General features: G+C 39.9%; 1 protein-coding gene across 1 annotated transcript; it reads right to left on the bottom strand.

Annotated features, from left to right (window-relative positions):
* Window positions 1-5,802: 5,802 nt before the first annotated feature.
* On the bottom strand, window positions 5,803-22,315 carry UNC5CL (unc-5 family C-terminal like). The gene is made up of 8 exons (XM_031964899.1): window positions 21,839-22,315; window positions 19,153-19,453; window positions 12,261-12,523; window positions 11,229-11,327; window positions 10,838-10,908; window positions 9,740-9,840; window positions 9,444-9,557; window positions 5,803-8,724 (listed from the first exon to the last, which is right to left on the bottom strand). The coding sequence occupies exons 1-8, from the start codon at window positions 22,215-22,217 to the stop codon at window positions 8,487-8,489; spliced, it is 1,566 nt and encodes a 521-aa protein (XP_031820759.1). The 5' UTR covers window positions 22,218-22,315; the 3' UTR covers window positions 5,803-8,486.
* Window positions 22,316-22,677: the final 362 nt, after the last annotated feature.

The following is a 22,677-nucleotide window of genomic DNA, read 5'->3' as shown; positions in this document are numbered from 1 at the left end:
CTTAGGATTTATTCCTTCTCAGTTTTGAACCTATCTATATTCTGCACCATTTATGATCTTTGCTGTGATAAGACAACACTGAACTCCAAGGGTTGGGATGGAGCAACAAAATGTAAACTGGGAGGAGACAATAAATAAAAAGAAAGTATATTTAAATTCAGTTCACTAAAGACCATTTTGAATGACTCTTCTATAAAGTTTCCCACTATCTCCCCAAATCATGATAATCTTTCCTTCTCTATGCCTTCCAGAGTACTTGGTTTGTGCCTATAAGCTTTTATGTATCATTTCATATTATGATTTCTGCTGTATATGTCCTAATCCCCTCAGAGACTATAAATTCCCTTAGGGAAGAGACTGTGTCTTTTGTAACCTGTTCATCCTTCTCTGTACTTAGCAAAGAATTCTGCCCACACTAGGAACTTAATATTTGTTAGAATTGAAGCTCAATTTACAGCTCCCCCAACCTCAGCCATCCCCTCCACACCTTTGGAAGATGACTTGGTTTCCGATCTCATCAAGAAAACTTAGAACATCTGGCATTCCTCAAACCTTTTCAGTCTCATTATTTACTTTCTCCTGTTTGCTCTCTCCCCACTATAGTTAATCCCTATGCCAAAGCCCTTGATCCCATTCTCTGTCACTTCCTCCAAGACCTTGCTTCAGCAAGTATTCCCTCTTTCTTAGGTATCTCTGATCTTGCTTTTAAAAGGCAGATAGGTAGCCCACTGAAGAGATGGCCCTGAAAGTCAGGAAGAACTGAGTTCAAATTATACCTCAGACACTTCGATGTTTGATTCTGAACAAATAACTTATTATCTGTTTTCTTCAGTTTTCTCATCTGCAAAATGGGAGATAATAATAGTATATCCCTCCCAAGATTGTGGTGAGGATCAAATGAGATAATAATTGAAAAGTTCTTAGCAGAATCCCTGGCACATAGTAAGTGCTATATAAATGTCAACTATTATTATTTCCTTTGCTAATGGCTCCTTCTCTTTTTGCCATTAAGATGTCTAGCTCTTTCCTAATTAATTAAATTCAATTAAAACAAATGCAAACAAAAATAAAATCATCTCTGACCACAAGAAAATTTAAATATTTTTAATTCTTAAAAAGAAAGAAAAAGCCTGCTACCATCTCATCTCTTTCCTCTCTTTTATTGTTTTTCTTCTCAACTTCTCTACCCTCTCTACACTCACTGTTTCCATTTCTTCAACACCTACTCTCTATTCAATGCCTTTTGTTTAAAAAAAGTGTTTCTCACACCCTCAACCCCAATTAACCATCACTAACAAGAGACTCCATGACCTAATACCTTTTTCAAGTGAGAACATCAAACTGATTGCAAGATGCAATCAATCAATCAAAAGTATAAAATAGTTATGAACTTTTCTAGATATCTTTATTGAATCCATCAATCAAAAGCATGAACTAGGTTGGAACGAAATTAGCAAGTAGTGGTTTTTTTTTTAAGTCATTAGATGAAATCATATGACAAAATGTTGAGAGAATTACCTACACAGACCTGAGCCTAGGTATTATAAAAAAGATTCCTGCATTGATAATTCCAATGATTGCTTTGGAAATGATTTAAGAAAGCAGACCTCCTTGGGGCTCTATCAAAGGACAATAAGGGGAAAGAAGAGAATAAACCTACAGGATATATTATACTCCCCTCTCCTCCTACACCTTGAATATATCTTTGGAGACTCTAGACTGATAATAAACAGAGGATCCAGCCAAAAGTTGAGAAAGGACAGAGTAGAAACAGAATGAAGTGCAGATTCAAGATTCTACACCTAAAGAAAATTTTATGAGGACATATCCAAAACTGAGCTCATTATCTTTTCCCCTCAACTTGCTTTTCGTTCTGACTTTACAATTTATGCTCTTGGCACCATTCACTCTGTCTCCTATCTTTGTAATATTGAGATTAATTTTGATTCTTACCTCTCATATCCAATTAAATACCAAAGCCTGCCAATTCTACCTCTGCACTATCTCTTACATTTGTTCCTTCCTCTGTTCTCATGCAGATCCTCAGCATTACCAACCTGGACACCTTCCTGCTCTCATCTGATTAGTCTTCTCTTCATATCACTGCCAGAATAATCTTGCCTGTTCATTGATCGGGCTATGTCACTAATCTTAACAAAAATCTTCACCAATTCCCTAATGTCTACCGAGTTCTTTCTTTCCCCTAATACTTTAGATCCTTCTGCCTAATATTCATTGTTCTCTGCAACCTTATACTAATCTCATTCTAGATTTGTCACATATCATCACATGAGACCATATTTGTACATTCTTTCCAAACCTTAAAATACTACACAAATGTTAGTTGCAAATGCTGCCTTCTCTGGAAGGATTTCCCCGAGCCCCTTGTTAAGTTTTCTCCTTGGGTCTCACATTGCACCATTTTGAAACTTTCAAATGCACTTAGATTTATTCCATTGCTCTGAATTGCATACTTTTGACCCTAGGAACTCCCTAGAGTAAGGATTCTCTAGGGACCCTAAGGAGTGGGGGAATGGGTTTTTTGCAACAGAGTTTTGAGTCTTGGACAATCTAACCAAAATGGAAAAGCTTCTCGGATGAAATCCAGTGTCTCATTCAAGGAACAGCCTAAGTTCAGAAAGGTTCACTGATAGGTTGGCTACAGGGTAATGAATTGTGGTTGTGGGAGGCACAGCAACTCTCAAAAATCATATACCACTGTTGTGATGTACATGGCTGGAAAGAGCACCCAAACTAACAAAATCACAGATCCTTTTTGAGAGAGAAAGGGAAATAAAGGGGATATTGTGTGGAATGATGTACTTATAATGTTGTATGATACAGTTATCTATATATCTCATTCTCCTCCTTGACTATGAGCTCAATGAAGATAGAAAGCTATATAATTTTAAACTTTACATCTTCTCCACTGCCCTCACAGTAATCAGCACTCAGTAGGGGTTAATTAAATGTTGATTGAACTAATGAAGCTAAAACTTCAAAGTCCGTCATATGATCCCAACCTAACCGTAAAACATAAAAACAACTATTCTTCCTTCAAAAATTTCTACTCCAACCAAGTGGTTTCTTTACTGTTCCCCAATATAGCATGAAAATTCCTACCTCTATTCATCTGCTCATGTTGTCTCATTTGGAATACCTAGTGTCCTCCCTTTCAACTGTACTCCACTCAGTCTTCCAAATTGCTTATTCCTCCCCTATTTTTTGTTACTTCCAACATTTTTAAAGTATCATTTCACCCTAGCCATCCTGTAGGGATCCTATTCATAACTTTGATTGTTTATACTACTTCTTAGGAACTTAGCATGCTATCTTGAATACTAGCTATTTTCTGCTCTTTGTGTCCACTTGAGCAGGCTGCAGACTTCTTGAGAGGAGGGACTATAAAATATAGATTTCATACACTATCTTACATATAGTGATTGCTTAAAAAATATCAGCTGATCAATCAAGTGTGAAAAAAAGAAGTACCATCAGTATGGGCCTAGTGATAGGGATTTTCAGAGGGAAGGGTCTAGGTGGAAGAATTAGTCTTTAAAAGAGCAAGAGAAGAATGTATGTAATTATACTGCAAAGGTATGAAGAATGGAGATGTAAGGTGACAAAATCAAGAAACATGCCCTGATAGTTGTTTGGGGAATAGCAAAATCTATAGTATTATTACTTTGAATGAATTAAGAGTCAATGTTCAATGTTCAATGTTCAGCATTAACTAATGTGGCTAAAATGAAATATTCACTATAAGCTAATATCCCTGAAACACCCACTTGATATATGAATTCAGCTTAGATTTCCTGATTAGCTTGGCAAATTAGCCTATTCAGGAGTACCCAGACTCTCCAGCTAATGTTGATATTAATCTCTTTTTGAAAATGATGCACCACAATTGTAGGGAAAAAAAAGAAATTGGGACACTAAAGAAAAATGAGAAGAAAAGATTGCAAAGATCAGAAGTTTTTAAGAGGACAATATGCCATTCAATACCCTGAAAAATATCTATTGAATGAATAAACAAATGCATATAATAGATGATCAGTCAACATCTGTTGAATAGATGAGTACACCTGAATAAAGTAGTGTAGATGATGAATGAGGATGAAAGGAAAAATAAATAGAAGACCCAGAAAAAAAACACCAAAAACTTTAGGCAGCCATTCTGAGAGATATACATACAGGATGAAGTCTATGACTGCTGTTGAGTTGGAAAAGACAGCATAGATAAATAATAGATCAAAGGCATCCATAAAGGTTACTGATATTTAGCATATTATACTGTCACTTTTCATGGAAACTCACAACATAGATCAGGGAAAGGCAATTCTAAATTCACAATCTCAGCACATTGATGGGGACATCAGGAGGGGCAAGATGCTAAATCTTGTTCTCCTCTTCCTGTCTGATTCTGATGTTATAGTGTTTGCCCAGCTGATTGGGTTTCTGGAAATTGCTATGGATGTCAAACAACTGAAGGGGGATGGGTAGAAAGCCGGGAAATATAATAACCATATGATTCCTTTGCTTTAAAGTTCTTAACCCCTCAAATTGTCTTCATATTGTCTGAGTACCTTGTGTTATTTAGTTTCAGTAGTGTCTAAATCTTAGAGTCCCCATTTGGGATTTTCTTAGCAAAGATACTGAAATGCTTTGCCATTTTCTTCTCCAACTCATTTTACAGATGAGGAAACTGAGGCAAACAGGCTTAAGGAACTTACCCAGATTCATAAACCTGGTCTGAGGCTGGATTTGAGCTCAGGAAGATGAGTCTATCCACTGCACACCTAGCAGCCCCAAAGACCTACTCAAATAAGTGCATCACCAAGTTGGCAATTTTCTTTTGGCTATGGCAACAATGAAGTGTGGGGCTGACAAAGAGATGTATATAAGAAATATTTCACATAATCATAGCATTTTAGAATTAGTAAGAAGTTTAGAGAGCTAATCCAACTCCCTATTGTACAGACTCCTTCTGTCTAACACCACACCAGAGACCACATTCTGGAAGCTGAAGTAGTCAACTTGGTATAGAATAAAAAATACTTCATCATTGATTGAATTTACAGATTGTAAAATTGAGAGGAATTTAGGGTTATAGAAGTAATGTGACTTGCTCAAAATTATATAGCTAATTCGAACCATACACAAGTTCTTTTAGCTCTTTTAGCCACAAAAACTAAAAATGTAGTGGTAGGATCACAGCTCTGTTATTGTTGTTTTGGATATGAGGATAAATAATAGCTAATACTTAGATAACACTTTAAAATTTACAAAGCACTCTACATGCTATGAGGTAAATGCTATTATTCCCATTTGCAGATGAGAAAGCTCAGAGATTAAATGACTTGTTCAAGGTCACACAGCTTCTTAGTTCAGAGGCAGGACATGAAATCAGGTCTGACTCCACTACAGTCTGTTTTCTTCCTTTCCCACAATCCAGCTGTGCAAGAATGGATTTTCTGGAGTTAGGTCTCCCAATCCTAGCTTACCATTCAGTTATTCTTCAGTTTCCCATGCCTCTCTTCCAGAATACTTGAGAACCTGTTTTGGGGGCTTCAGGCTGAACTCAAGAAAATTTCACTCCCCTCTTAATCACTTGAAGAGAATCCAACAAGATCATGAGACGAATTTGATGAAAATCCTGACGGAAATGCTTTGACTAGCTTGGAGAATTGAGGGTCTGATAACTGAGAAAAAAGGATGGAGTCTTAGCTTTCTCTGGGTGTCTTGCCTCGCTTCTCCCTAGAAAGTGGTTTGTGATGTTTTGAGTTTGTTTGTGTTGTTGGGTTTTTTTTTTTTGGGGGGGGGGGAATATTTGTTTAATTTCAGTCACCACCCCTCTTCCCTGCATTCCTCTCTGGAGATTTAATCAACCACACTCTATGACAATAATCAGTCATTCCAGAGGATAAGTAGGGAAGAGGAAAAAACACTGAATGATAGCTGATTCTGGTAGGCAGAGGAGAGATGCTAATAGTTTGTAAATTTCTATATATTTAACAATAGTCCAAACTCTAGGAGTGGCAAAAAAGTTGCTCCTCACTTCTCAGTGAGTTTTCCCTATAGAGAAAAAGGAAAGAAAGAGTGATTTTTCTTGAAGAATATCAGCAGAATAACAGGGCATTTTTATACCTCCAATTTTATCCACCTAACATTTGCACACACCCAAATTGATTTATCCAACAAAATGCAACCTGAACGCGTAAATGAGCTTGAAAGTTGTGTGCACAGTGGTCCTCTGGCATGACTCTTACTTAATTGGCTGAAAGACATTTGAGAGAGAAGAAAGAGGGATAAAGAAAAAGGACAGATTTTGAATGATGACTAAAGGAATCCCAGAGCCACAAACCTGTGGGAAGGAGCTACATCCCAAAACATCCTTTGATTCCCAACCCCTAACTCCCCAAAGAGTCTGGATTGACTACTCTGATATGATTGTCTTCTGTCCAAGTGAGCTGAGATTTCTTCTTATCCCTAAATTGCTAAGCCCTCATATTATTGTACCCTGTGTCAACTAAATTAATCTATAAGACTTCCCCTTCCTTTTTTACTATTTGCTTTGATAAATATGTTCACTCCATATTTGTGATTAACTTTTGCAGAATATAAATTAGGCGGGGAAGGGATGTTAAGCCTACCAAGATTACCTTATCTGTTGTCTTCCAGGTCTGAGTAGAACTACTTATCCTCTAGAACAATGAGAGAAAACAGCTTTTATTCTAACCCTCCCTCACCCCATCAAAAAAGAGTTTCATTTCTATGCTTCAAAAATTAAATAGATAATGGCTAAATGTGATTTTTAAGCACAGGTGAACTCCTGATCCCCACAAAGGTGGAATTCTAATCTCCTCAAGATTTAGGGGTAGGACATTCCACTTCAATCTGTATATTCATCTTATACATGGGCTGCTGAATCCTATTTTACACAATTCTGCATTTGTTATGAAAATACAAACATATGCAAGGAAACATCCATTTTATTTTGTTCAAGTATAAAGGAAAGCCAAACTTTTTGTGGCCGAATAGATGCTTTGCCTGTCTTTGGCCAACTGAGCACCAGTTAAGAATTACCAGTATTAGAGTAGATTCATTCCACAGCTGGAAACATATCTTTTTATGCTACCCTTTTTTCTTAACCCCTTCTAAGCCAGCTTAGAGGTGTGATTAAAATATCCTATATATTGCTTTTTTTTTAATAGCCTTTGGGGAACATTGATATGCTGCAAACTGCCTGCTGAAGAATTTCAGAAAGAGAAAAATTGAGACAGAGTCACAGAGAAGGAAGAAGAAACTTGGAGGGTGCAATAACTCTAAACTTATAATGATAAAGGGAATAATTACCATGACCTTAAAGTTCTCTTCCATTTCTAACATTCTGATCAAAAAGTACAGAGATTGAAAGCTATGGAAAGACAGAATAGAAATAGCCGGACAGATAGGTGAGATCTGAACTCTGGATCTCCTCCTCTCTCCCCTCCCTTTATTCTCACTATCAAGCTGATCCTTTCACACTGATCCAAACATACCATACTCAGTCCTATCCCTGCACTTTGGGCCATGTTCTTCTGCCCCATGTAGAATTTTCTCTTTCTCTCCCTGAATTCTAATCCCCTTTCAAGGCCTAGCTTAAATTCTCCCTCTAAGAAGCCTTCATAAACTACTTCATCCCACACCAATTGATCCTCTGAACACAGTATTAATTGACTGCACCTGTAGTGTTTACTGTGATTTCAATCCTGTTGGTCTCACTACCACAGCCAGAACCATGAGCTCCAGAAGGGCAGAGACCCAACTTTCTGTCTTTATCATATTTCCCCACAGTGCCTGACACAGTATTGGTTAAATAGTAAATACTGAAAAAAAAAAAACAAATGCTATTGATTTCAGTTTGATCGGCCATCACCTAGACAAGTTCCACAAACTCTCTAGATAGGTTTCCTCATGTGTAGAATGAGGACATAGAGTGAGGTAATCTAAGATCTCCCCCATCCTTGATAATCCAGGGGGTTATGAAGGTTGGAGGATTCCAACTAGCCTTCTGTTATTTGTACCCTGCTGCTGATGTCTGCAGAAAAGAATTTGGTCAAGTCAGAAAGTCTTCATGTCCCAGTAGTTATTGCTTCCCTCCAACCCTTCCCTGATTTTGGTGGTTATCCATCCACAAATAGTGGAAACATAAGATGAGGGGCAGTTGCAGGGAGGGCAGATTTCCTTGGCCACACTATGTAGTCCCCTGCTGAATTCAGTAGGCAGTGTGTGAGTGATTATAAAAGGTCTGGTACCTCTGGGTGCTAGCCCCAGGATCCACCTGTTGATGATAGATGTCTCATTTACTCCATGATGTCCAAAGGAAAAATTGCCCAGGTCTCCAATCTAGAAACTTTGGAAAAATGGATTCTGGAAGCACAGCCCCTTCCCAAGCCTTGCCCAGCCCTGCTAGTTTGGGAAGGTGGTACAGCTATCACCTTGGCTCAAAGTTTCACATCAAGCTCCAAGTCTTCACTGAACCCAGTTTTGTGGGCTATGACTGGAGTGCCTAATGGTGTTCGAATTTGGCCCTGGTTGCAGTTAAGGAAGACTTGGATGGCCGAGGCACAGTCCAATCTCTCCATGGATGTCATGAGGTAGTGAAGCTCCTGGAGACTCCCATTCTGTTCCTCAAACAGTTCCAGGACAGCTGCTGCTGGACTCCGCTGGCAGGACAGGAACCTGCCCAGGAAGAAGAGAAGTCAGAAGATGTTGGGAGGGGTTTCAAGCCTTGATCCCAGTCCCTTTTTCTTCCTCTCTTTATACGCTCTCAGAAAAATGACTTTCTGAACTTCAACTCTATGCTGATGCTATAGTGATAATCCACTATATGTTCATTGTTACAAATCATTATCAGTGTGTGTGTGTGTGTATGTGTGAAATATATATATGTGTATGTATACACACATTTGTATTTATGTATGTATAGAAAGATGTATATAGATTAAAAAATAGATACTCCAAGGACTTCAAGAAACAGGTTCATCGTTACAGATCATCATTATTTTATATTTTCAAAGACTCAAAGATCTAGAGCTGAAAGGGACCCCAACAGCCAAACAAACTCAACCTTTCATTTTATAACTGAGGAAATTGAGAGGGTTTAAGTAATTTGCTCTAGGTCCTTTATCAGAGGTGACATTTAGTCCATATTTTCTTTCCCCTGAACACATGGGCCAAGGATGAATATTTAGATGCTTAATGCAGCTTTTGTGATTAGCTAATTGATTTGTCCTTTGGAGGGTGGATGGGGGAAAAGGGAAAGAAAATACCAGTGACCAACCAAGCCTTCAAGTGTGGTACATCCAAGATGTGCCCGACTCAGAAAAGTGTTCCATCTTGTCCCAGATACATCCTCCTTCCTACTCCTAAATGAGGCTGCTTCTGCAAGCTTCACATACCTGATCTTCATACCACACAGCCCTAGGTGGGATGCCAGCTTGCGCCAGTCATTGCCTGTGATACTGCTTGGCTCCAGTAGCATCTGTAGCTGGTCAAAGAGCTCTGGAGGCAGCCTGAGCAGGAAAAGTACCAATAAGTGGTTGGGGAGGAGGAGGAAATCTTAGATCAAGCTGGTGGCTCTTCCTCCAGTAGCACAACACCTCTCCCTATCACTCCTGGGAAGTCTGGAGGAGCCGGCTGAGCCAGGATCTCCATGCTGATATCCTAGATATTTCCCACCAATCTCCTGCCTCACCTGTTGCATGGGGCAGGTCGGGAGACTGGAGGAGGTAATGCCCAGGTTTCTTCTTCTGATGCCTGGAACCTTAGGATTTCCATGTACTTGGTCTCCAAGCCCTGAGTCAGGAGAGGGATAGAAAACATGGGGGAACAGATAACAGGGCTTAGAAATCCTGACAAGGAACCTCCTGCTGAAGGTAGACCCGGATGGAATTGCAGCGCTCAGCTTCCTTTTTCCCAGTCCTAGTACCACTTTACCAAAAGACGCAAGCAGCCAGAAACCTCTTCCCCTGGGCTCTCTTATTCCTAGGAGAGTAGAGGGTTTTAACAAGTGGTCAGGGGAGAATTCTCTGAGAGCCATTTTGTTCCTTGCCCCATAGGAGGTGGGAGGCAAAGACTGATTCACAGACTTCAAGAGACCAAGCAAGGAATCAACTAGGAGCCAGTGAATGAAAGGAAAGATAATTCAAACTCCTTTATCTCACACACACACCTTTACCCCCAACTCCATACCCTGTCTCAAGGTCTTAGGGGATTTCCCTAATCTTTCCCTATCTTCTTTGCCCCCTTTTTCCTGATTATTTCTATTTCCTGCTCAGACTCAGATTAAATTCCTCTATGAGGTCATAAACTATGCCAAAATGTAGAGACTCAGACCATTTTACTTAATGAACATAGAGGACCCTCAAAATGTGAGATCCTAAATTACAACTGGTTTGGCTTGGCTTAAAAGCTAATCCTGCTCCCACTCACCTCATATCTTCAGTGGAAACCCCACTCAGTGTTTCTAATACCTACTACCAGTGTGTCTCCCCATTTTCTTCATTCTCTTTATTCTGAAGGTGAGCGATATTTTCTCTTTGATTTAAAAAGTCAACCTGGAAAGGAAGTGTAATTCCCACCCTATGACTTGGTAGGGATAATTAAATACTTTATAAACTCTCTTGCTGATCTTCAGGGCTCATGGACTAGAAATCATTAAAGGACTTTATCTCCATTTGCTTAATTATGTTAACAAAACCATATTCACTCTGTTCTCCATTTCCCCAAATCCCTCGGTCCCATAGGTTTCCCATTTCCTTTTCCCTGACAACACTATTTCCCTGGTACTTACATTCTGGAAGGTATGCATGGTGACAATAATCTCATTGGTCAGTGCTGAGTTATCTTCATCTTCATTGGTTCCTAAGGGAACAGAGGAAGAAAAACAGAGCAGGGGAAGTGGAGGGAGGCCAAAGTGGATGAATGAAAAGCATAGTAGAAGACTCTACTTTCTTTGCCCTCCCTACCCTCCTCTAGTCTTGCTTTCTAATTCCCAGGAGGACATGGGCTCTGAAGGGTTTCTTCTAGGGACTGGGGGACTACAGAGCTGGGGGCCTATCTATTTTTCTGCCTTACAAAATCTTGTATGTCTCTGCTGGTACAACTGGGGCTCAGAGGCTTCAGAACCCTTTTACAGCTACTAGAAATAATGAAAAAGGGAAAGGGAAGCATTCTTGGATTACCTTTTTTCTTGAAGCAAAAGGAGCGGAAGGGGCACTTTCCATGCCAAATGTGGAGGTAGGGGACCATCTGGCAGCTGCTGTCATCCACATTTTCCCAGCCTGAGTTTGGGGATGCAGAGGAGAGCAGGTCACTCTGTGGGGAAGGGTTGAGATAGGAAGGAGGGGATGTGTACCTGTAAGCATACACACACACAACATATACACACACACAACACATACATACACACCCCTTAGCTACCATCTATATCTCTTTCAATCTATTTTTGAGAAAAGAGAAAAAGTTCAGGAATTCCTAGCTCCCAAGACTAACTTCATCTTTGGTTTGGAAAAGCATCGTCTCACACACACACACACACACACACACACACACACACATACACACAGAGTCTTTTCAAGCTGGACCTTCCAAGTTCTTTTTCACTAAAGTCAAGAGAGATGAGGGGGAACAATAGCAGGAAGAAATAGGCAAAATTCAGTGGCAAATAAGAAAAGTTCTTTGGCTCTTCTTGGACATGCTACTTTGTAATAGTCAGAAACACATCCTACAAATGAAGGATATGAAATCCCACTAGGGGATTTTCATGCCACAAAATTAAATTATCTTATAACAAAGTCCCTTATCTCAGTCCCATCCCATTCTTTGATGAGGGATGGGGGGAGTAAGAAAGCTACCTGTGCTCATTTCTCTCTTGGTTTCTCTGGTTCTCCTCCATTGTCTTTCCTTTGTCTCCATGCTTCAGACTCCCTACTATCACCCCACACTTAGTATCTGCAATCTAAGAATCACAGAACTGAGAAGTTCTAAGATAATAGGACAGTCTTAGTGATAATCTAATCTAGTGCCTTCATTTTATAGAGGGAACCTGAGAAATGCAAAATGGCTTCCCCCAGGTCACTTATAGTAAGTAGCAGATCCAGGATCCTTGACTCTGACTCCAGGACACTTTGTGCTGTCCCAGGGCTGCCTCTCACTGGCTCCCTCTGGGCTGTCTGGTTTCACATCACCACCCCCTTCTTTCCATCCCACTTTACCTTCAGAGATATACTTGAGCTTCAGATATTGGTCCCCTCGAGTTCCCATGAAGTCAAAGAGTTGGCAGGGCCCGCGGAGGCGCCCACCATAAGGCTCCTCATTGGTCACCGCCCATTGCAGGGCGCAGGGGGTGTTGTTGAGAAAATAGACACGTAGCTGCAAGTGTGACTGTCCTGGTACCAGGGGTGAGCAGAATACAGCCAACTGCAACCACTTTCGGGCATCACACGCACTGGGAGCCTCCAGAACACAGGTATAGAGACTAAGATGGTAAGAGACAAAAAAGGTGGACCCTTCTTTGTTATCTGCATAGCAGTCAGCACAGGAGGGGACACGAGGAGCAGTGCTGGGGGCCGGTGAGGAAGTTTGCATCTGTGACAAGGGAGATGGGTAAAAGGACGCAGACTCAGACCTAGCTCCAGATGCTGACAGACAAGGAAACTAATAAGAATTGCCTCTGGAGCTGAAGTCCACGGATATGGGTTTGAGACCCCACATGGGCTTCTAAACTGGGCTCAGTTCCCTCTTCTCCCAATGAAGCTAGACTCCATGATCTCTAGGATCATTTCCAGATCTAGCATTCTGTACTTCGGTAATGGACTCTGAATACTGGGAATGTTGGGAAACAGTAGAAAGGAGGAAGTGAGGCCCTGAGGAGAGCTAGGAGCAGGGAGTGCCGGGAAGGACAGTACTGGAAAGGAGTGACTCATGAAAAGCTGGAAATCAGTTCATCACAGGGGATGGGGAGGGGCACGTGTGCTTAGCTTGTTCCTCCCTTGAAGTGGGGAACACCAGCTCTATGTCACAACATTGGTTTGGAAAGTGAGGAAAGAGTAAAGAAGTAAGGACCGCAGAGAAAATAAGACTGATGAAAAGGATGAGGAGGTGGACACTTCTGGACAGAAAGACAGTAAAACCAGAAACAAAGAAAAGACAGTTTCAGGAAAACAGGACAGATAAACATGAGAGGTGGGGGATGGGGGAATTCACAGGGAGTGATTGTGGAAATAAATAGACAAAAGCTGCATACATTAATCTATCTGATAATTATAGTCAACTAAAAAAATCAGCATTGCTGTAATGAATCAAGACTGAATTATGCCTTATTTTGTATAACGCAATAGTTCATTATGTTAACACAATAAGTAAGTCACAAGAGAGTTAGGGTGATATAGCAGTATGGAATTTGGAGTCTGGAGAGATCTGAATTCTAACCTCAACTCTGATACTTAACTAGCTATGTAATTATAGACAACTTGTTCATTTTCCTGAGCTTCAGTTTACTCAGCTGTAAAATCAGGATAATACTGTAGCATTCACCTTAGAGGTTATTTGAAAACCAAATGTGATAATAGATTTTTAAAGGGCTTTGCAAAACTTAGAGCATAATATAAATACATATGTTTGTTAATAACAACCACTAGCACATGTACACACTATATAATATGCATATTATATTATATACACATATATACTTATATATTATATAATAAATACACACATATTTTATGTAGATTTATAAATTATTATATAAATTATATATTCTGGCTGTTTGCCCTTCATTCTCAAAAAAGGACAAAATGACATCATTGTGTTAAGATCAAGGTACAGTGTGTTCAATTGTGGCTAATCAGACCAGTACAAGCTCAGAAGGTTCTACTACAGATTGGGTATAAATAGTCCTTAAGAATATTTGGAATTAAGATATCTCTAAATTTGCATATCTTACTTTTTTTTTTAAAAAAGAAGATGGAGTAAGGAAAAAAAACAGAAAAGGAATATAAAACAAAACAAAAGAGAACATTGCCATGTGTCCAGTATGACATCAGGGAGAAAACAAAATATGTGACTACAAATTACCAGGTCAAAAAAGTATATACACAAATATGTATATATATATATATATATATATATATATATATATATATATATTAGTAGAAAAAGTTATATTTGTGAGTGTCCACCTTTTCTTTACTTCCTTGTAAATTGTTCTTTTGTTCTCTGTGGTGCATCATTTTTACTTTATTATGTTTTCCCCTTTCATTCCTCCCTTCTATATTTATGTATACATATGTAGATATATACATATATACACACACACACACATACACACACACTACACAAACATACACATATCTTTCCCTGATGATTCTTTGCTTTAATTTTGCTCCTTAACTTGCCTTGCTATTACTTAACCTCCCTCCACTCATGGATCTCTCCCTTGTCTTCTTCCCTCTTCTTATTTTTCCTTGTCTACTAATCCCTCCCCTTATTTCTTTATAGGTTTTGGAGGTGCTATATACCCTTCATGGTCTATATGTAGTGTTGCCTATTTAGCCTATTCTCAATATGAGTAGATTTTCAGAACTGAGCCTTATTCCCCCCTCTAATGCCTCTGTGTCTATTCACTTCATCTATATATTATTTTTACCTTAACTCTGCTCCAATCTTTCTTTTGAGCTATTTTATTGTTGATGTCAATCTTAAACATATATTATACATTTCCCATGTAAAAAAATATAAATAATTTGAGTTCCTTGAAACTGATCTTTGATATTGACTCATGTGTTAAATTTTCTCTTAAGTTCAGGTTTGGTTGATAGAAAGCCCTGAAAAATCTGCAAGTTTGTTGAATACCATTTTTTCTCATTCAATAGTATAGTATATTGCTGGCTATGATATTTTTGACCTAGTTCTTTTGCTTGCTAGAAGATACTTTGTAGGAGTTGTGGTCTTTTATTATGGCTACTAAGTCCTGTATAATTCTGATTGTAGCTTCAGCATATTTGATTTGGTTTTTTTTTTCTTGTTTCTTGTGAAGTTTTCTCTTTGATCTGGATGTTTCAAAATTTGACAATAATGTTCCTATGTGTTTTCCACAAAGGATCTCTTTGGAGTGGTGATCAGTGGATTCATAGTTCATATTTCTTTTGAGTTACTGCAATTCTGCTTTGCTTACAGAGCACAACACCTTCTTTGCTATGAGCACTTTATACTGGATGGTCCTATGCCTGTGTCTCTCATGACTCACAATTGATTCCAAAGTTCTTCTGAAAGAACTTGATAATGTTCTTGTACTATTTATTTATTTTAGTAGTGACTTCCATATGAGTGCTTTCCTTGTGTAAGTTCTCCATAAAATAGTCTTTTAGGAAAATATACTTTTGACATTCAAACAACATGGCCAGCCCATCAGAATTGTGCTCTCTGTGGTAATTTGAATGTTTGACAGTTCAGCTTAAGAAAGGACCTTAATGTCTAATACCTTATCTTGCCAGGTGAACTTCAGAATCTTCCTAAGACAATTCAAATGGAAACATTTCAGTTTCCCAGAACAACTCTGGTAAACTGTCCAGATTTCACAGACATAGTGAGGACAGCACTATAGCTCTATAGACCTTCAATTTAGCAGGTGGCTTATTACCTCTTCTCTCCCTCATTTTCCTTTAGAGCCTCCCAAACACTGGGCTAAGTCTGGCAAAAATTATGTCAATCTCATCATCTTTGTATACATCCTTGGAAAATATATTGTTAGAATGAATGAACTACCTATAGCACTTTCAATATTTCTCCATTTGCTGTAACTGATGGTTCACATATGGATAATGTGGTGTTGGCTGATGGAGAACCTGTGTTGTTTTTTTTTTGTTGTTGTAAATTTTTAGGTCAAAATTAATACAGCATCAGAGAATGAATCCATACTTTGCTGCCTCCCAGTACCATATTTGTGGAAAAAAATTTGTGTATCAACTCTCCCTCCATTTTTATAGACTTTTCAAATTAAAAATAATTTACAATCAATCCAGTAGCTGACTAGGATGTTGTTTTCATCTTTGATGGTGTCCAATCACATCACAGACGACATCATGCTAAAAAGCATGGGAGCAAGTACACAAGTACACAGCCTTGCTTCATTCCATTGGTGACTGGGGAAGCATTGTCCATTATCCAGAACTTAGACAAACATGTTGTCATAAAACTAATGTACAATAATGATGAACTTCTCCAGGCAATTTTGCCCTAATTTTCCATAAACCATCACAACTAATGGCATCAAAGGTCTTGGGCAAACTGATGAATGTTATATACAGCTCTGTGTTATACTCCCATCATTTCTCCTGTAATTGTCCAGCAGCAAAAACCCTATCAACCATTCCTTGGTCCTTTCTTAATCTACACTGGATCTCAGATATATGGCCACCTTTCTTGGGAAAAATAAGGAGGACTCTGCAAGAATCTTGCCAGTACTAAGAGAGAACCACTCCCCTTTCCCATGATTGTCACAGGAAAACCTATTTTTCTTTCCTTCATAGAGACAGACAATGAAGGCAACTTGAACTGGGAAATAACTTCCTCTTGTCATCTAATCCAGAAAATTTCAGTCAGCTTTTGTATGAGTCACTGCCTTTGTAAATCTCAGCTGATAGAATCAGCACCAAGCACTTTACCATACAAGAGGAGCCAAATGGAATTCAGAACTTCTTATTCAACTTGAACATTTGACTAGAGAGGAACTGACTTCAACCAGAAGTATATGGTCAATGGCCTCAGTATTAATTGATGAGTGTCTGTTAAGAACAATATAGAAGTGTTCAGCTTGTCTCTACAGGGTCAAGTCCTTGTCACTAATCAATGTGATTCCATCTACACTGAGAACTTGAGGTGCATAAGTCTTGGGCCCATAAACAGACTTCAGGGTATCATAAGGACCTTGAATTGTTACTATCTTATACTTTCAGCATAAAACTGAATTTCACCTCCCTTCTTACTGAGCCAAGAATTCTGTATCTTTCTAAGTTTTTCCTGCACTTCATTTTTTGATGACATTAAATTGCACCTTCTTGGAGAAGGATGAATTATCCAGCTGGTAAACCCCATGGAGTTCTCATTTCTTATTTAGCAGCTTCTGAATTTCCCCATCACTTTCATCAAACCAATCTTGATGTTTGCAAGTATTCTGGCCCAGATGAATAAATGCAATGCTGAACACCAAATTTCTGAATCCTGCCCACTCCTACTCTGTTCCACAGTTGCTCAGCTTTTTCTTCATGTTAGCTATAAAAGCTCACACTCCAAGGAGAGCTCTAAACTAGTGACATTAAGTCTTCTAGTAGTCATCTTGCTTTGGGGGAGCCACTTTTGTTAAATGTGAATGTTAAGCTTAGAGAGGATAAGTCTAATCACTCTGCACCACATGTATCCTTTATCATTGCCATATCTTGTCTGTCTTTTCTCCCATAATAGTATATTAAATGCCAATGTTTACTTCAAGGGTACATCCATGATGTTTTATTGTTTAAATAATTGGAAGATAGCATTAGTGATGAGAACATCTTCAGTAAGAAGTTATCTTTACAGTTGCTGTTTCTGACTCCATTCTCAAAAATTTCCTACCATGTCTGGTAGTTAGCGGTTTTTCTGGCATTAAAGTCATCCAGAATTATAAGCTTGTTCTCTTTTGGCTGATTGCTAATGCAGGTCTCCAGGTCTTTGTAAAATTTTTCTTTAACCTCATCAAGGTTCAAGATCATATTCACTGATGATGGTGAGATGGCACTTTTCTGTAAGTTCAATCACATTGTCATGGGCCAGTTATTCACTATTTTTGTGACACATCCAAGTTTGTTAACTAAATTAGTTCAATTGCAAAATTTATATCAGCTTCATGGCATTCTTTAGCACCTCTAGAAAAAGAAGTATATAGCTCCAACTTCAGTAAGCTGACCTTCATTTACCAGCCTTATTTCCCTCAGAGCTGCTATTTGGATGTAATATCTACTGAATTCTCTTGCAATAAGAGTTGTTCATATTTCAGATCAATGGAATTTTGTGTCATCCAAAAGCATGTGCACAATCACAAAAGTTTTGATTCATTTTTTTGTGTTTCAACTTCTGGGTGGCATCCCTGCCTGCTATAGCAAGTAGGTCATGGATGGATAAAGTAGACAATTTTAGGGCATTTTTTCTAGCTTTTTTTATGCCAGGAGATATGCAGTGCAATCCTGAAAGTACCAACAAACCAAGGCTGCTCCAAAACCCACAGACCTACCAAAGTTCACTGATGCTTCTTCAGTGAGGTGAGAAGATGATCCTATGGCCTGGGCTGTATGTTTGCAGGGTTGCTACTATAGCTCCAAGTACATATACACCTGCTATTTTATCACAGAGAGAAAAAATCTACTATTTCCCTATGAGGTTCCTGCTAAGAATGTATGCTCCTAAATGACTGTCTGTGTGTGCCTGTGGGTACATTTTAGGACTTCTAACTCCCCTACATGGGACTCCTTGACACTGGCCTCTGGATCTTGCACAAGCAAGACACCCCACCTCTTGACTCCAGGCTGCCATATCTGGATTGCTTTCCATCCTCAGCTCTACCTACTGGCTTTTCTACCTTCCTTTAAGTGTTAACTAAAATTCCAATTCCTGGAGAAAGCCTTTCCTACCCCCTCTTAATTCTAGTGCCCTCCTTCTCTTAATTATTTCCTAATTATCTAGTAGTTTGTTGTAAATATTTATTTGTTTGTTGTCTCCTTCATTACACTGTAAGTTCCTTGAGGACAAAGACTACCTTTTGCTTCTTTTTGGATTCCCAGTGCTTGGTCCATAATGGATATTTGACAAATTAGGTAATTGATCCCTATTAGTGAATAAATGTTTATAAGGTCAAATTCTGAATCCATCAATAGTTTTTAACTTCTCTAGACTGATATACCGAGCATCTCAAAAGTCTTTTGGAAGTGTTAACCTATAATAGCTTAAATTAATACTAAGACATTTTGGGGAATACTCTGTACTGAGTAGCATTGTCCAGATTGTTAGAGGCAGATTTGATTTGACAAGGGGAGGAAGTATAAAAAATAGGTAGATAGAGCTGGTGACCAACCCTACCTGAAGTGGGAGAGGGGGATTCGGCACTCATCTCTTGAAGTGTGAGCCCCAGGCTCTCCTAGGGGTTTCCAGACCTTAGCATCAAGCAGGGCAGTGTTGCTGGAATAGGTACAGGCATAGGCAGGGTTCTGGGCACAGTGCTTAAAAGTGAGCATGCAGGGCTTCAGGAAGGAGGCTCCATGGGGGTTGCACGCCACTACAGGGCTCACCAAGGCCTGGGTACTCGACAGTGAGGGGGCATCAGACAAGTCCCACACCAGGGCCAGAGATACCTGTTCCCGGCGTCCCAGAGCTACTGCACCTAGAGAAAGAAAAACACAGAGCAGGGGAGTCAGGACAGGCAGAAGTGGAGGGCACAGCCCCAGATGGGGCTCAGTTACACTGGTAGTGAGGTACTGAGGTGTCAAGGGTCCTACTATCTGAAGGATGGGGAAGAGGGAAGTGCAGGACATTGAAGAAAGGAACAGAAACAGGGCTGAAGTCTAGTGAAGGTGTGAGAAAAGGAAGAAAGAATGGAAGTACTAGAAAGGAGAGCCAACATTAAGAGGTCAGCAGCAACAGTATGTAAATGGTGTACATAAACCTAGATTCATATGTGTGTGCATCCATGACTAGAGGGAAAGTAGTAACAGTAACAGTAGTCACAGCAGTATTAGTCATTGTAATAGTAATAGCGATAGCAGTAGTTGTAGTTGTAACAAAATATCATTAAATTGAGTTTTAAAGTTACAAATATTTGTTTCATTTTATTCTCACAAAAAGCCTGGGAGGCAAATGTTATTATCTTCATTTTAGAGATGAGGAAACTGAGGCAAACAGAGTTAAAGTGATTTGTGCAAGCTCACATACCCAGAAAGTTTCTAGGGCTGGATTTAAACTCAGAAAAAAACCCTGGAAATTAGGTGCTATTATTATCCTCATTTTATAAGCAAGGAAACTGAGGCACAGTCAGGTTAGGTGACTTACCCATAGTCACATAGAGAGTATCTCTCATCCACTCCCATGGGTTCAATTATCATTTCTATGCTGATGATTATTAAATTTACATACCCAACCTTAACAGCTCTCCAGTCTCACATCTCCAACTGCCCAATGGAGACCTCAAGCTGGATGCTCCATAAACATCTTAAACTCAAAATATCCAAAACTGAACTCAGTAGCTCTCCCCCAAATCCTCCTCGCCAAAATTTCCTTATTACTGTCAAAGGCACTACTATCTTCCCAATCAACCAGGCTCACGACCTAAGTGTTGCCCTCAACTCCTCCCTTTCTCTCACCCTATCTTATCCAATCTGTTGCTAAGGGTTGTTGTTAAGATCTCCTCTCCTTTGATTCTGCCATAGCTTTATTGTAGGTCTTCATTACCTCACATCTTGACTATAACAAGAAGCAGCTGTTCAGTCTTCCTGCTAGAAGCCTCTCCCCACTACAATCTGTCCTCCACTCATCTGTCAGAGGGATCTTCCTAATAAGTGGGGCTAACCAGATCTTCCTCTTCTACAACAAACTCCAGTGGCTCCCTATCACTTCCAGAATCAAATATAATATCCTCTGTTTGTCATTCTAAGCCCTTAATAATCTGCCCCTCCCAGACTTTCCAATCTCTTTATACCAATCACTCCCTCACATACACTTTGATGCAGGGACATTGGTCTCCTCCAATAAGTCACTCCCCTTGACTCCTGACATTTTCACCTACTATTCCCCATACTTGGAATTCTCTTTTCCCATGTTTGACTACTGCCTTCCTTCAAGTCCGAGCCAATATTTTATCTTCTATAACCTTTCTCAACTTTCTTAATTCTATACCTGCCCCCTACTGATTATCTTCAATTTATCTGGTGTGTTAGTCATCTGTACATCATTCTTTACATATTGTCTTCCCTATTAAACGTGATCTCCTTTAGAGTAGAGACTAGGTTTGGTCCTTCTTCATATCCCCAATGCTTATTAAGGTTCCTGTTATGTAGTAGGAACTTAATAAATATTTGTTGATTGACTTCCTGATTCTGAGTCCTATGCTCCATCCACTATGCCACCAAGCTGCCAGTGGTCTGGGAGAGAGAACACTGGGCTAAGCTCAGGAGAAAGCGAGGGTTCTATCACTTTACTCCAGTCCAGGTATGTGACTTGAAGCAAATCATCTGGCCATTTGTTAAACCAGATTTGAACTTGGGTCCTCCTGACTTCAGGGCTGGTGCTCTACCCACTGCACCAATCAGCTGCCCCCCATAAGATTTTACAACCCCATTTTTGCAGTTTGAGGAAAACCAAAGTTGGATGATTTAAGGAGACCCTGGAGCTAATAACTCCCTGAGATGGAATTTAAACCTGATCTTCCTTATTCCAACTCCAGCCCTCTGTCCACTAAACCACACTACTTCAGATAATCTCTAAGGTTTTTGGTTTTTTGTTTTTTTTTCAGATTGAGCATCCTTTGCTTCTTTAGGCATCAGAGGACAGAAAAGCCTTAAGGGACAATATAGCCAGGGTAACAGTTAGTGCTGGAAGGTGTATAGAGGGAGGTAGGATGGGAAGAATAACAAGGAATAATGTTTATTGTAGCCAAAGATTATCAGTCATCCCCAACGGAGGTAAGAGGCAAAGTAAAAGCCAAGAAGGGAAACCAGGAGAGGTAAAAGAGAGGGGCAGAGTCACTGTGCCAGGGTAGGCACAGATCCGTTACCTGGAGGGATGAACAGAGAGATACCCATGTCCTTGAGCAGCAGACAGCCCCCCAGGTGATCCACCTGACGCCATGCAAACACCAAGAGCTTGTTCATCAGTTGTCGCACCACAGTTTGGCCCTCAGAGGGTGTGTGCAGCTCCTGATAGAAGCTGGCCATCTCTGTCAGGGTGGCTGGCTGAAACTGTCTGGAGGCCCCATCTTCTGGCAGAGAGATGGGCTCAGGAACTGGCTCCTCCTGGCCCTGTGGGCCCTCTGAATTTCCTTGACGCCTGCTGCAGGGGAAGCTCCAACGAAGGCACTGTAACAGCAGGAGCACAGTGGCCACAGGCACCCCCACCAGCAGCAGGGACTGGATGAAACTCCCAAGCATACACATCAGCACAATCCTGCACTCTTGGAGAGGTCAGCAGGGGCCAAGGATCTGTAGGGGTAGAAAAGGGAGCAGTCCTAAATTCCAAGCAGTAGCGTGTTCTCTCAGCCTCGGAGATTTGTGCCAACAGAGTAGGGATCAATTCACAGGACTGCAAACTTAGACCTAGAAGGAACTTCCAGGAAATCTATACTAACACCCTCTTATTGCAGATAAGGAAAATTATGCCCAAATTAAAATGAACTTCCCAGGGTCACACAGGTTATGTGCATGAGGGCTTCTTAAACTTTTCTTTCTTTTTTTTAATTTTTGTTTGTTTAGGCAATTGGGGTTAAGTGACTTGCCTGGGGTCACACAGCTAGGAAGTGTTAAGTGTCTGAGATCAGGTTTGAACTCAGGTCCTTCTGACTTCAGGGCTGGTGCTCTATCCACTGTGCCATCTAGCTGCCCCACTTCTCAAACTTTT

This window comes from Sarcophilus harrisii, chromosome 4, assembly GCF_902635505.1.
Source record: "Sarcophilus harrisii chromosome 4, mSarHar1.11, whole genome shotgun sequence".
NCBI lineage: Eukaryota > Metazoa > Chordata > Mammalia > Dasyuromorphia > Dasyuridae > Sarcophilus > Sarcophilus harrisii.
The sequence above is the reverse complement of the archived record's forward strand: the minus strand, read 5'-3'. Positions and strand labels throughout refer to the sequence as shown.